Source organism: Meles meles, chromosome 13, assembly GCF_922984935.1.
Source record: "Meles meles chromosome 13, mMelMel3.1 paternal haplotype, whole genome shotgun sequence".
In the NCBI taxonomy this organism is placed as follows: domain Eukaryota; kingdom Metazoa; phylum Chordata; class Mammalia; order Carnivora; family Mustelidae; genus Meles; species Meles meles.
The window spans coordinates 8,823,320-8,838,485 of NC_060078.1; the positions used below are offsets into that span (position 1 = coordinate 8,823,320).

The window sequence follows — 15,166 nt, forward strand, 5'->3', positions numbered from 1 at the left end:
ATATTGTATGCACATTTCCTCCTAGAAGCTTGCTTACCAAGGGAAGCAGATTCTCACCTAGGACCCAAGATTTCTGCCAAAATAGTGTTAGCGTCTTCCCTGATTAATGGATTTTCTAAGAAAAAGGGTTACAAATAAACTTAAATGGATGAAGAATCTGAAGCAAACCTCCAGAGTCACAGGACACTGATCATATGTATTATAGAAGGGATGCGGGTCATGGAGATTTAACTCTGACACAGAGTATTCTCCTCAGTGTCAAATTTTTTTGTTCCTGTTGTTCTGACTGATTGGCTGGGAGTCCTAAGGCATTGTAGAAGATGGTCCTTGTAGATGTATGGTTTTTAATTCTATTTTACACTTCGGAATATAATTATTTTCACTGAGCTTTTTAAAGAATCACATAATGATTATGAGGCTAACATACATTCATTAATAAATGCAATTTTGAAGATAATTTGATGCTGATATAATTTCAGTTATTCAGCAAGGCATGCCTTTTGTTATATTGTGACATTTTATACAATATTAAGATTGGAGTAAGAGAAGTTTCACTTGTATTACATGAAAGGTTTTTAGAGTTAGATGCTGGATTTCTAAAGTGACCTTTTTCATTAAATAGATACTTAGTGGAGAACAGTCCTCCCTAAATCAGGAGGCCTATTAGGTTTGAGAATTAGGTAAAGAAAGGTTCATGTTTGCTTCTGAATATGTTGGATTAGTATTATTCATGTACCTGGTGCTTTTCTAGCCTAATAACTTTAGAAGTTCCAATCACTAAATTAATTGAGTTTTCTTTTTGTTTCAGGAGATTAAATGTTATTAATGAGAATTTTGAATATTTTTACTATCCGTTAGAGTTAGTAGTAGATTTGGGTGCAGGGATCTCATAACTATTTATTTAAGTGAGATTAACTGAAACGTTGCCAGGTCTGTATTTATTTGCTCGTTATTTATTTTGGCTTTTTCTTTCCACAGCAAGTTGATGTGGAAAAATGGGTATGTGTTTCCATGTATTTACAAAGAAATCGTGATCTAAGTGAGTGCATGTTTGCTGTTGCCTCTAATCGTTCTGCTTTGCTTCCCAGTGTGGCTTGGACTCTAGAGTCTTCAAAATAACTGCTATCTTGTAATGAACCCATCTTGTACCAATTTCTAGTTAGAACCTTACGAATGATCGTTTTTTCTTCATCCGAAATGAGGTAGATTGAAATCCTCCCCACACCTTAGAAGCATAGGCTTTCTCTATCAGTGGCTTTGTAATTAGGATATGCTTCTGATCAAAGGAAGGCTTTGAATGAATGTTCATCAAGTCAAAGGAATGAATATTGTGTATCTCTTATCAAAAGAATCTAGACTCTTTCAAGTCCTATTTCCTGGTTCCTTTATTTTCCCAGGTAACTATAGAAACGGTTTGTTATCTGTATGAATGTAATCTTAAAAAGCTAAGGTGAATGGCAGTAGCATGAGGTAAGGTGCCATGGCAGGAGTCTGGAGACTAACTGGACCAACATGGGACACACTATGTGAAGTGGCCTAATGACTACATTGGTGTCACTTTCCTCTTCTGCTAAAAAGAGAGGGAGAGAGAAGGATCCTTCCAGTCCTGAAAACCCTGATTATCCCAAATAATTCTGAATGGAGATTAGAGTCTTACCAACACTGATGTTCCCCATCCACTTTTTTTCAGAGCATGCAGAGCAGTGAGGCATATTGTATTATTTTCATAGTTGTGTTATTTTGTGTTGATTTGCTCTGTGACTTAATAGGATGACTTTTTAAAGATTGGCTTAACTGGTGGGTTTCATTTTTATCTTTCTTAATTTTCCTGATCGTGGGATCAGATCTCAATATTCTCCATATTGTGAATATTTTGCTACTTTTGGGGGAGCCTTTCAGTGGTTTCCCAGATGAGTGCATGTTCACCTCTTTTTTTGTGAATCTTGGTTCTTTTGCACTTACTATATCCTTTTATATTCATGGAAACCTTTTTTTTTTTTTTAAAGAAGTGGCCATTTCCATGATGATGACACATATATATTGATTTTGAGAACTACTTTTATATTATATTTCTGGCAATAATGTAAATTCATTATCTATCTATTCATAACTAAACTATTCCTAATTTTGTTCAATTTGTTTTTGTTTTGAAATTTCATATCTTCTATGCCTGTAGCTAAAGTTCTGACCCAAGCTTTACATTATTCTGGTTTTGGAATGAAAGCCTGTTTCTAAGAACATGTTTATCACCTTTTGGGGTCCCCTGGCAGTATCAGCCATCCTGAAACAATTCTTTTTGTGTTTTCTTATCTTTGTACCCCATCATTTCCATTACACTATTTCTGTGCCGTACCTAGATCACTTTTTCTTGAACCAACTACTCAAGCCGCTTTCAAATCTCCCAGGAGTAGGATGCTCACAGAAATAGAAACCCCCTTTGCCATTGTCTGTAAGTATTTCCCTTTCTTCCTCTGTGTAGCTGGTTACTTTTGATCTCCCTCACTATGTGGCTTTTCTCTCTCTTACTTTTGTTAACAATTTCACATCTCAAAATTAAGTTTATTTGTAAATCTTTGCAGTGGAGATTTCTTTTTTGATCCTGAGAAAGTAATGGAAGTAATATTGAGCTGAAAATCAGGCAGTTCCTCACCTTATGTAGGTTCTCTGTGGATTATAATCTTGTCTATAGGGTTAGTATCTGGACTAGTCCTTTCTTGTTCTAAAATATTACCATTATATTAATAATAAAACATGGATGGTGGAATATACTGCCATTTAGGTATCATATAATTAAAATACCTTGCTGGATTCATTTGAGAAAACTGATAATCACTGTGAGCATAGGACTCAGTAAATTTTAGGTTTGAGCTCTTTCTTTCTTTGAAGACTTATGTAATTCAAATCTTAATGTATTCGTCATTGGAAGTTTGAAATTCTACTGTTAACAGGTACCTTGAAGGGTAACCAAAAACATACTAACTGCCTACCTACCTACCTGCTCTGTGTGGGGCTTGTTCTCCTCCGTCCCATTAGTTAAATTAGGATGGGTCCTATGACCTTTCTTATATTCAGACTGTGAGACATCCCTCAGTCATTTTAAGTTACAAGTGTCATTTTGGTAATTAAATCTCCCAATCCTGTGTAATAGATGAAATCTGAAGTTAATGCAAGTTACTTGTCTTGGGGCTCAGGCTACTCCAGGTGGGAGGCCTGGAGGGGAAAGGGCTGTGGGGAGCTGCGTCTCACTTCACTGATGGGTTCCTCATACTTCTGCCCCTTGTTCAGAGCTCCTGCCCCTCTTAGGGTGCAGTGGAAACATGGGAGAAAAGGAGAGTTGGCAGGGTGTCTTTATTGATGGCAATGCCATTCATCAGGTTTGCCCGGTGTTAAAGCTGACTTCGGGAGCACCTGGGAAGGTTTTCTGGGGGGCATGCCCATCACCAGAAATCAGACCTGTGGCTCTCTTGCTGCCACCAGTGGCCCCCCAACTGGCCGGTGGTGATGACTGCCTTGTCCTAAGTTCTCTTGGGGGCATTACAGACCTCCTTAGCCTGGCTCTTCCTAGGATGGCCAGTCTGCTTGTTGGCAGCAAGCCACTTCCCAGTGGCAGCCCTGCACTCTGCGGACACAGCCTGCTTAGCGAGCATGTCTCTTCTCCTTGATCTTCAGGCACAGTCAGATGCTGGTCTCTAGTGTCCTGCTTCCTGAGGACACAGGTGTCTCTGAAGCCACACTTGCTAGGCTTGAGGTAAAGGCAGGCTTGGGTGGGGGGAGAGCAAAACCTACCTCTAAGAAACCAGCTCTTTGCTCTCCATCTGTTTCTGAAAGACCAGAACTGGGGATCAGCCAAAGGCGGCAAGTGGATCTTCAGCCACCCCCTTTGGTGTCCCTGCTTAGGTGGTCTAGAATGTGGTAGTATTTGCCATCACGTTGTTCTGAGACAGGCGTTCTACTTTAACGCTCTTATATTTATCTCCGTAGTACATTTAACAACCCCAGATGAAGACCTTTAGGAGCATTCTAAAACTTACATATATGTGGAAATTGAGATGGCTTCTTTATCCATTTTCTGATAACATGATTCTGGATAGCTTCATCCGAGGGCGATCAGTCAGTCTTAATCAATGTCTTCCTCCCTCCCTCCTCCCCTCTCTCCACTTGTTTCCCAGTGTCTCTTGGAGCATCTCTGAGTATTTTGCATGTAATCATGAGCCCATTGAGTAATCAAATGCTGCTCTTCATGCACCAAAGGGGAATAACATTGGTGAGTCCTGGGTAATAGGTGATTGATTGCCTGTTATTTTCCTCTGCTCCACCCCAGCCTTCTGGCACCCCTAACCCAGAGCACTGGTCTCTAACGTGGGGCCTGGGATTGCAGGTCACAGGTGGAGTTGGGGAGAAGGAATGGGAAAAGTGGTGATATTTTTATATGTGAAGCGTTGTCTATAGACCAAATGAGGTCTTGTATATTTACTTGCTCTTTTTAAGAATACATTGATGCCATTGTAATTGTTAAGATGATAAAAAGTTCTTTCAAATGTTCCTATCTCAGAGCAGTTTTTAAAAAGATGATGTGTTTTCTTATGCAAGTACAATTATGTGAGGGTCTGTGAAATGTTTTCATGTTATCAAGGTTCGTTCATGTTTGAAATGGTTTTAAACAATGGAATCTTCTGCATCTTGATGTACACAATTTTCTATATGTAGAGTGTAGTCTGAGCATAGGTGAGGCTTTATGTATCTTCAGGTCAGTATGATCTTTATAGTTGGTGTGGAGATCAATTCGTTGTTTTTGATTTAAGAGATCTTTTCACCAGACAAGTTACCCAAAGAGGTAAGTCCTAAATAGTTCTTCTGCTTCATGTTTTGGATGTTCATGTAGCTTGGTGATTTACAAACATCTGTCTGAGAGAGAAAATGGGAGGTTTATAGTAACTTATAAGAATAATTTATGTTTTTTACCCTTCTAAAGAAGAATTAGATATAAATTATATATCTATGTGTATAGATACATAAAAAAGAAATAAACTATAAGAATAATTTATTTTTTATTAATTTTTTTACCCTTCTAAAGAAGAACTAGATAATTCTGCATATATGTCAAATCCATTACACTCAAAAGAAAAGGCAGTCCATTTAAACCTTGCCTGGACCGAGTTATTGATAGTTTGAAAATGACAACATTACTACTGATCTGCCCCCCAGAATATAATGAATTTTTTAAAAGGTACGAGCATGCACATATCACTAGATGCCAGGGATTGTCATTAATATGAACAATGTGAGAGCGTAGCCCTGGCCTTTATCATTAAGGTCCCATTATTCTTTCATGGGCTGGAAGCTGTGACTCTTTTAAATGCCTTCTGGGCCTCTAGTCAACACGTCTGTCCACCAATTCAGTCTTGGATATTTTCAGTGGGGTGTCCCTGGAAATTTAAGCATTCACATATGATGTTGTGATCATAGAAGAAATAGTTGAGGGTTTTGTTTTTACAAGTGTATATCCATATGTCCTAGTCAATAGTCTATATTGATACACACTTGGAACTTGGAGTTAATCTTAAACTTCTTTCTTTCCCTGAAATATGTTGGGAACATTATTAACTTAAAACAGCCACCAGCATGGATGGGTCTAGAGGGTTTTATGATACATGAAGTAAGTCAGACAGAGAAAGATAAATACTGTATCATTTCATTTACATGTGGAATCTAAAAAACAAAACAAAAAAATGATGAAAAAACAACAATAACAAAAAACAGAAATAGACTCATAAATGCAGAGAACAAACTAGTAGTGGCCAGAGGGGAGATTGGGGGGGGGGTATGGGCAAAATGGGTGAAGGCGATTAAGAGGTTCAGACTTCGAGTTATAAAAGAAGTCACAGGGATGAAAAGCACAACATAGAGAATATAGTCGGTGATATTGTAGTAAGGTATGGTGATTACACTTACTGTGGGGCATCCAGTAATGTATAGATTGTCAAATGAATAGATTGTACACCTGAAACTAATATAACATTGCATGTCAGTTAGTCTTTAGTTTAAAAAAAATAGCCACCAATAGCACCACGTCTTTGGTGGTGAAATGCCTTTTTCTTTCCTTGACCTAATGAAGTTTACCAGATGGATCCTCACTCAAAAGGAGAGGTTACCAGTTGGAAGATTATGGAGAGATCATAGCATCTTGAGACATGGAAAGAAAAGGTGGCCCATGAGATGAAATTCAATGGATAGGTCGTTTACAGGGTAGGACATTTCATCCCCCTAATGGGAATTTCATTTTAAAAGGACTCCTGAGTCAAGATTTTGCCTTAGTCCCTTAGACTTTTGTATTGGATAGTTCTTCTTAGTGACAAGCCACCAAATTATTTTGTGCTAATTCTGGTTCTATATGATATTTAAAAAGGTGTTTCAGAAAGATTCTTTTAAAACTTCTAAAACAGGTCCATAGGCAGAAGTATTAATTTTTTTTTTAGTCAACTGTCATTTCACAAAGCTGAAAAAACAGTTTAAAAAACTCAAGGTTGAACTGAAAGGCATAATTATGGTAGGGGAGCTTTTTACCGCACCCGAATCACTGTTTCTTTATACCAGCAACAGATTGAATGTAATTATGCATTCTCATGATGTCCGGTGTTTGATTACAATTTTCAGAGTGGAGTATTGCTATTTGATTTGTTTTTCTACTCATGATCATTTGCATATGCTGAGAAAAATCCCTAAGGTCTTCTGATGTGCTAGATCAAATGGCATACTCTTCTAGACAAAGACTGTTCTGCTCAAGTTTGCCATCCATTAGACCCCAGGGCCATCTTTGTTGGAGTTAAAGCATAAGAAGTGCTTTTTCTCTTGCTGGTTTGTGTTCATTTTGTGTAACGCACGGGGTGCCTCCAACCCTTGATCATGTCCGAAACTTCATCTCACTACCAGTTTTGAAGTAATTACACTAAACCCGGGACACTGAGGTACAGCTACTTGTAATTTCACCCTAAAGAGCTAAAATCCCCCTTTGGGTTTGATCCTTCACCAGTCTCTTGCGAGACAGAAAGCAGTGTCAATCCATGGTGGTGTCTGGACTCTGTGTTTATAATCTTGCATTTCTGTATCTCATCTAAAGGAATTTTAGCTTTTACCTAATTATCTTTCTGTGAGGGAAATAAATAAGTGTAACTTGTAAGCGTAAGGTGATATTATCCAACCTACATCAAGCCTGTTCTCTAGTATTTATCTTTATGCATGGGTTTCTTTGTTCTCTTTTTTTTTAAATCAAGTCAGCAATGCTTAAAGGATTTTATTACTTTTTTGTTGCTTTTTATCATACCTATACAATTTACACTGAGATTAAAATAACATATTTATCCTTTTTGTTTTAATGTATCTTGCATTTTTTATCTTGAATGATCCATTTCTCGCAATGTTGCCACTTTGTTATCACTAGCCCTTAAGCCAAATGGACCAACAAATGATTTGTACAAATAGCTAACGTCAGTAATGCCATAATAATCTTTTAAGTTTTTGATTATCTTTTGATAATGTGAGTCTATTACATCTGCTATTGTTTCTCATTTTATAGATGGATATTTTAGCCTTTGCTAATTTTCGGTTTTCATTCTCATTTGCTCTATATCCAGATTATTCTCCCCTGTGACTTGCCCTTCTTATAGTTAGACACAATTTAGAATCTGTGAATAGCAGACCTCAGACTCCCCTGACCATTCTTTTTTTTCTATTTACTGCAGATCTGAACTAGTTTAACCTTAGATAACTGACAATATTGGTTGAGAACATTTCTCAAGGAAAAATCTCCAAAACCTAGATCAATTAAAGAAAAAAAAAAAACCTCATGAATAAAGTATCTTTCATAAACCATGATCTGTAACAAAAGTTTGGATTTTTGTTTTTCTCTGAATTAAGCCTTAAAAATGATTTTTCCTAATTCCTCATGTAGTGATAGCTATATATATCACCAGAGGTCACATATAGGAGGTGATTGGTCCGTTTCATCATGAAAAATGAGTTTTCTGTTGTCATTTACCATTATCACTTACAAAAATGTAACCAAACAGCCTATGTCTTTAAAGCTAAGAATAAAATGGTTCTTTACACTTTTTCCTTAAAATTATAACAGTACGGGGGGTGCCTGGCTGGCTCAGTCAGAAGAGTGTGCAACTCTTGATCTTGGGGTTGTGAGTTTGAGCCCACCCCTTGGGTATAGAGATTATTTAAACAAAACTGTAATCAAATTATAATATTAAAAACAGAAAAAAATCGAGTCGCAATAGAGTTGCCATTTAATTATGCATAAATTACTATGCACGTATGTTTCAGGAAATACCATTACTGTGGTATTTACAAATATCTATGTTAGAAAAATTCCCCTTGCTGTTTTCTCTAATATGAATATAAATATGTGTATCTTTTTTCTCTGTAGGGCTTACATGCTGTGACAATGAAATTTAATCCTAAGTTTGGAAATATAATATCATTTTTCTTTCTTAGCTCTTTTTCATCTGTGTACTTCTCCTAAGAAGAGGGAGTCAAACTCTATGGGTCTAAAGGAAAATAAGGATATGCCATGTACTTTTAGAAGCAAAAAAGAGCTATTATAATAAATGTAAATCGTGAGAAGAGGCTGCGTCATTTTAAAGGAAAAAGAAGTTTTTGTGATTTTTCTTTGAAAATCACGTTTCACAATATGTAGTGTGTAGGACTTGCTTATAGTTATTTTGCATGAAATAGGAGCAGTTTATCACAGCATTTTATTTTATAATCCACCTTACCTGTTTCTAATCCACAATTTTTACAAAACTCTGTTGCATTGCTGTTTATATCATGGCATTTTTATGCAAAAGATGAAATAAAAAAATTTAAAGCATTTTCAGAGTATAGTTTTTGAGATTTTACCTTTGTTTTTTGTTTTGTTTTGTTTTGGGTGCTTAGCTGTATTGTAAATTGAATCACGCATTAAAGTAGAGGAGCATGTTTTCACAAGAATAGGAAAAACTAATGTAAAGACATTTTTTGAAGAGAGCTACAAAAGTATTGCGTGCTACAGCTTTTCTCTAGCATGTAGTTGATATTAAACTTCCCTTTGACACCACAGCGAGTGTGGTTTTTTATGCTTATTGTTCACATAACTTCATTTTGAATGGTGGAATCTTTGTAAATAAGAGATATTTAAAAACAAGTCTTTGAAATAATGTATATTTAACATTTTCTCTCTTTTCTTTATGCCCTTACAGAAATTCATGATGAAGGTAAGACATTGGATCATCTTTTATGTATGTAATACTTTGTGCATTTTAAGTTTGGTTTACCTTTACTTATTTTCAAATTCATGGCATATCACATTTTCAAGTTTTTTAAATGTAAACCAAACTTTGGAACTTGTAAATAAAATAAATAAATCATTCATTTAGATTTGACAGCTTAATGAACAACATTTGACATCTTGGGTTGTATTGTAATATGTTGTTTTATTTAGCCAATGCTAGGAATTTCTCCTGTTCAAACATATATTTTGGGGAGGGGAGGAGCAAGATGGCTGAGGAATAGCAGACCTAAATTTCTTCTGGTCCCAGGAATTCAGCTATAGTTAACTAACTATTCTGAACATCTACAAACTCAACAAGAGGTAGAAGAGCAGCAATTCTAGAAACAGAAGAGAGACCACTTTCTGGAAGGTAGGACGTGCAGAGAAGTGAATCCGAGCTACTTATAGGAAGATAGACTGTGGGGAAAAGGCTGGCTCCTGGCAAGTGGTAGAGCAGCAGAGCACAAAATTGGAACTTTTAGAAGTCTGCTTTACAGAGGGACATTGCTCCAGAGGCTAAGCAGGGGATAGAGCCCTCACTGGGACAGTGTGGTCCGAGGACCCTCGGGTCACAGAAAGACCAGAGATGTCTGAGTGCAGCAGAGTTTCCAAGTTGCAGGGAAGCCAGCTGCAAAGCAGACCCACGGAGTGGGCTCTCAGCTTGGGATTGCCATAAACCGTGATCTAAGGCACAGTCGGACCACTGCTTTTTGAGCATGAACCCCACAAGTGGCAGATCCAGGGAGACTCCCCCATCTTCCCCCAGGAGGAGTGGAGCAAGAGTGTGCTGTAGGACTCTGCTGGGTCTGGAGACTCCAGATGGGCTGGTGTGCAGAGATAGAAATGCTTGGTCATACGCTGGGTGAGCACTGAGTGCTGCCAGAGACCAGAGAGATGGGAGTGATTGCTTTTTTCTGAGGGTGCACTGAGGAGCTGGGGGCCCGAGCTCTTGGCTCCTCCAGGGCTGAAGATCAGGAGGCTGCCTTCTCCATTCTTGTCCTCCAAAGCTGGATGGAAAGCATTCAGGGAACAAAAGCTAACAAGAACAAACCTGAGCAGATTACTTAGCCTGGCCCTTAGCAAGAGCAGTGCAATTCTGCTATGGCAAGCACATTTAAGAATCACTGCAACAGGCCCCTCCCCCACAAGATCAGCAAGAACATCCAGCCAAGACCAAGTTTACCGATCAGTGAGAATTGCAAGACTCCAGCACTAGGAGAATAGAGCACATAAAATTCATGGCATTTCCCCCATGATTCTTTAGTCTTTCAAATTAATTAAAATTTTTCTTTCCTTTTTCTTCTTTTTTTTTTTGTTGAAGTTTTCTTTTTTCCTTTTTCAACCAACATCTTATCAATTCCTTTTTTAAAAATCTTGTTTAATTTTCATTTTAAAAGTCATATTCTCTCCCTTCATTGTATTTAACCTTGTGTGTGTGTGTGTGTGTGTGTGTGTGTACACACAGACACACAGGAGATTCTCTTTCTTAAAATTTTGGGACACAGTGTCGTCTAACATACCAAAATATACCCTAAATCTAGTGTATGGCTTTGTTCTAGTCTCCTGCCTGATCACATTCTCACCTCTTTTTTATTGTTTTTCTTTTTCAAACCAACTTCTTATGAATTCCTTTTTAAAAATATTTTTCCATTTTCATCTTTACAGTCATATTCCATCCATTCATTCTATTTACCCCTATTTTTGTATATATATGTTTTTCTTTCTTTAAAATTTGGAAGGCAGTTTCTTCTAACAGACCAAAATACACCCAAAATCTAGTGTATGGCTCTGTTCTAGTCACCAGCTTGGTCATATTATTTTTTTTTCCCCTTTCTTTTACCCCCAGTTTCTGATTTGTTTGATGTATATTTTGGGGGGTCCTTGTTACCCTTTTAACATTTTGTTCTCTCATTCATCGATTTTTCTCTGGACAAAATGACAAAATGGAAAAACTCACATAAAAGAAAAAAGAATAAAAGACAGTACAAACTGCCAGGGACCTAATCAATATGGATATTAGTAAGATGTTGGAAGTAGAGTTCAAAATGACGATTATAAAGATACTAGCTGGGCTTGAAAAAAATCATAGAAGATACTAGAGAATCCCTTTCTGGAGTAATAAAAGAATTAAAATCTAACCAAATCAAAATGAAAAAGACTATTAATGAGATGGAATAAAAAAAGGAGGCTCTAACTGCTAAGATAAATGAGGCAGAAGAGAAAATTAGTGAAGACAAAATGATGGAGAATAAAGCTGAGAAAAGGAGAGATAAACAACTATTGGATCAGGAGGGGAGAATTTAGAGAGATAAGTGATACCGTGAGATGGAACAATATTTAGTAATTGGGACCCCAGAAGAAGAAGAAAGGGAGAGGGGGCAGAAGGTATATTGGAGCAAATTATAGCTGAGAACTTCCCTAATTTGGGGAATGAAACAGGCATCAAAATGCAGGAGGCACAGAGAACCCCCCCTCAAAATCAATAAAAATAGGTCAACATCCTGTCTTCTAATAGTAAAACTTAAAAGTCTCACGGACAAAGAAAAAAAGTCCTGATAGCAGCTCGGGGCAAGAGGTTTGTAACCTACAATGGTAGAAACATTAGACTGATAGGAGACCTATCCACAGAGTCCTGGCAGGCCAGAAAGGATTGGCATGATATATTCAGAGCACTAAATGAGAAAAATATGCAGCCGAGAATATTATACCCATACAAGCTGTCATTCAAAATGGAAGGAGAAATAAAAAGCTTCCAGGACCAACAAGAACTAAAAGAATTTGCAAATACCAGACCAGCCCTACAGGAAATATTGAAAGTGGTCCTCTAAGCAAAGAGAGAGCCTATAAGTAACAGACCAGAAAGGAACAGAGACAATATACAGTAATTGTCACCTTACAGACAATACAATGGCACTAAATTCATATCTTTAAATAATTACCCTGAATGTGAATGGGTTAAATGCCTCCAATCAAAAATACAGGGTATCAGATGGGATTAAAAACAAAAAACAAAAAACAAGACCCATCGATTTGCTGTCTACAAGAGACTAATTTTAGACCCAAAGATACCTCCAGATTTAAAGTGAGGTGGGAAAACCATTTACCATGCTTATAGACTTAAAAGAGAGCTGGGGTGGCAGTCTTTCTATCAGACAAATTAAGTTTTAAACTAAAGACTAAGAGATGAGGAAGGACACTATATCATACTTAAAGGGTCTATCCTACAAGAAGATCTAACAATTTTAAATATCTATGCCCTTCACATGAGAGCAGCCAATTATATAAGCCAATGAATAATAAAATCAAAGAACCACATTGACAATAATACAATAGTATTGGGGGACTTTAACACCCTTCTCACTGAAATAGATCATCATCTAAGCAAAAGATCAACAAGGAAATAAGGACTTTAAATGATACCTTGAACCAGATGGACATCACAGATATATTCAGAACATTTCATCCCAACGCAACAGAGCAACAGGATATACATTCTTCTCTAGTGCACATGGACAATTCTCCAGAAGAGATCACATCTTGGGTCACAAATCAGGTCTCAAATGGTACCAAAAGATTGGGATCATTCCCTGCATATTTTTGGACCACAATGCTCTGAAACTAGAATTCAGTTACAAGAGGAAATTTGGAATGAACTCAAATACATGGAGGCTAAAGAGCATCCTACTAAAGAATGAATGGTCACCCAGGAAATTAAAGAATAATTGAGAAAATTCATGGAAACAAATGAAAATGAAAACATAACTGTTCATAATGTTTAGGATACAGCAAAGATGTTCCTAAAAGGAAAGTATTTAGAAATACAGCCTTTCCCAAGAAACAAGAAAGGTCTCAAATACACAACCTAACCCTACACATAAGGAACTGGAGAAAGAACAGCAAATAAAGCTTAAATCCAGCAGGAGAAAATAAATAATAAAGATCAGAACAGAAGTCAGTGAAATAGAAACCAAAAGAACAGTAGAACATATCAGTGAAACTAAAAACTTGTTCTTCAAATGAATTAATAAACCTGATAAACTCCTGGCTAGACTTAACAAAAAGAAAAGAGAAAGGATCCAGATTAATAAAGTCATGGATGAAAGAGGAAAGAACACAACGAACACCAAAGAAATACAATTATAAGAACATATTACGAGCAACCGTATGCCAGCAAATTAGACAATCTGGAAGAAATGGATAAATTCTTAGAGACCTATAAACTACCAAAACTGAACCAGCAAGAAATAGAAAATCTGAACAGACCCATACCAGTAATGAAATTGAAGCAGTAATCAAAAATCTCCCAACAAACAATAGCATAGGGCCAGATGGCTTCCCAGGGGAATTCTACCAAACGTTTAAAGAAGAGTTAATACATATTCTCCTGAAACTGTTTCAGAAAATAGAAATAGAAAGAAAACTTCCAAACTCATTTTATGAGGCCACTATGACCTTGATCCCAAAAGCAGACAAAGACCTCATCAGAAAGGAGAATTACAGACCAATATCCCTGATGAACATGGATGCCAAAATTCTCCCCAAAATACTAGCCAATATGATCTAACAGTCCATTAAAAGGATTATTCAAATGACCAAGTGGGATTTATTCCTGGGCTGCAAGGTTGGTTCAACATCTGCAAATCAATCAATGTGATACAACACATTAATAAAAGAAATAACAAGAACCATAGGATACTCTCAGTAGATGCTGAAAAAGCATTTGATAAAGTACAGCTTCCATTCTTGATCCAAACTCTTCACAGTGTTGGGATAGAGGCTACATCCCACAATGTCATCAAAGCCATCTATGAAAAACCCACAGCCAATATCATTCACAATGGGGAAAAACTGAGAGCTTTTCCCCTAAGGTCAGGAACACAGCAGGGATGCTCACTATCACCACTACTATTCAATGTAGTACTAGAAGTCCTAGACTCAGCAGTCAGACAACAAAAAGAAATAAAAGGCATCTGAATTGGGAAAGAAGTCAAACTCTCACTCTTTGTAGATGATATGATACTTTTTGTGAAAAACCCAAAGGACTTCACTCCAAAACTGCTAGAACTCATACAGGATTTCAGTAAAGTGTCAGGATATGAAATCAATGCACAGAAATCAGTTGCATATCTATACACAGACAGCAAGACAGAAGAAAGATTAAGGAGTCGATCCCATTTATAATTGCACCCAAAACTATAAGCAGGAATAAATCTAATCGAAGATGCAAAGAATCTGTACTCAGAAAGCTATAGACTACTCATGAAAGAAATTGAGGAAGATGCAAAGAAATGGAAATATTTTTCATGCTCATGGATTAAAAGAACAAATATTGTGAAAATGTCTGTGCCACGTAAAGCAATCTACACATTGAATGCAATCCCTATCAATATACTATCAACTTTTTTCCAAAGAAATGGAACAAATAATCCTAAAATTTATATGGAACCAGAAAAGACTCCAAGTAGCCAGAGAAATGTTGAAAAAGAAAACCAAAGTTGGCAACATCACAATTCCAGACTTCAAGCTCTATTACAAAGCTGTCATCATCATCACCATTAGCATTGTACTAGGACAAAAACAGACACATAGATCAAAGTAACAGAATAGCGAGCCCAGAAATGGACCCTTAAGTCTATGGTCAACTAATCTTTGACAAAGCAGGAAAGAATGTCCAATGGAAAAAAGCTAGTCTCTTCAACAAATGGTGCTGGGAAAATTGGACATCCACATGCAGAAGAATGAACTGGACCATTTCCTTACACACAAAAAATAGGCCCAAAATGGACGAAAGACCTCAATGTGAGATAGGAATCCATCAAAATCTTTGAGGAAAACACAGGCAGCAACGTCTTT

The 15,166-nt window shown here is 37.0% G+C and overlaps 1 protein-coding gene across 12 annotated transcripts in view; it reads left to right on the forward strand.

The window, feature by feature from the left end:
- The window catches only part of RYR2 (ryanodine receptor 2), a 749,188-nt gene that overhangs the window by 311,913 nt on the left and 422,109 nt on the right, over nt 1-15,166 (forward strand). For 9 of the 12 annotated variants that reach the window (XM_046026812.1, XM_046026816.1, XM_046026818.1 and 6 more), the window contains exons 4-5: nt 979-999; nt 9,243-9,257. In XM_046026812.1, coding sequence (XP_045882768.1) covers nt 979-999; nt 9,243-9,257 — 36 coding nt within the window. The remainder of the gene's footprint in view (nt 1-978; nt 1,000-9,242; nt 9,258-15,166) is intronic. The other 3 variants (XM_046026813.1, XM_046026821.1, XM_046026822.1) reach the window with 1 other exon arrangement.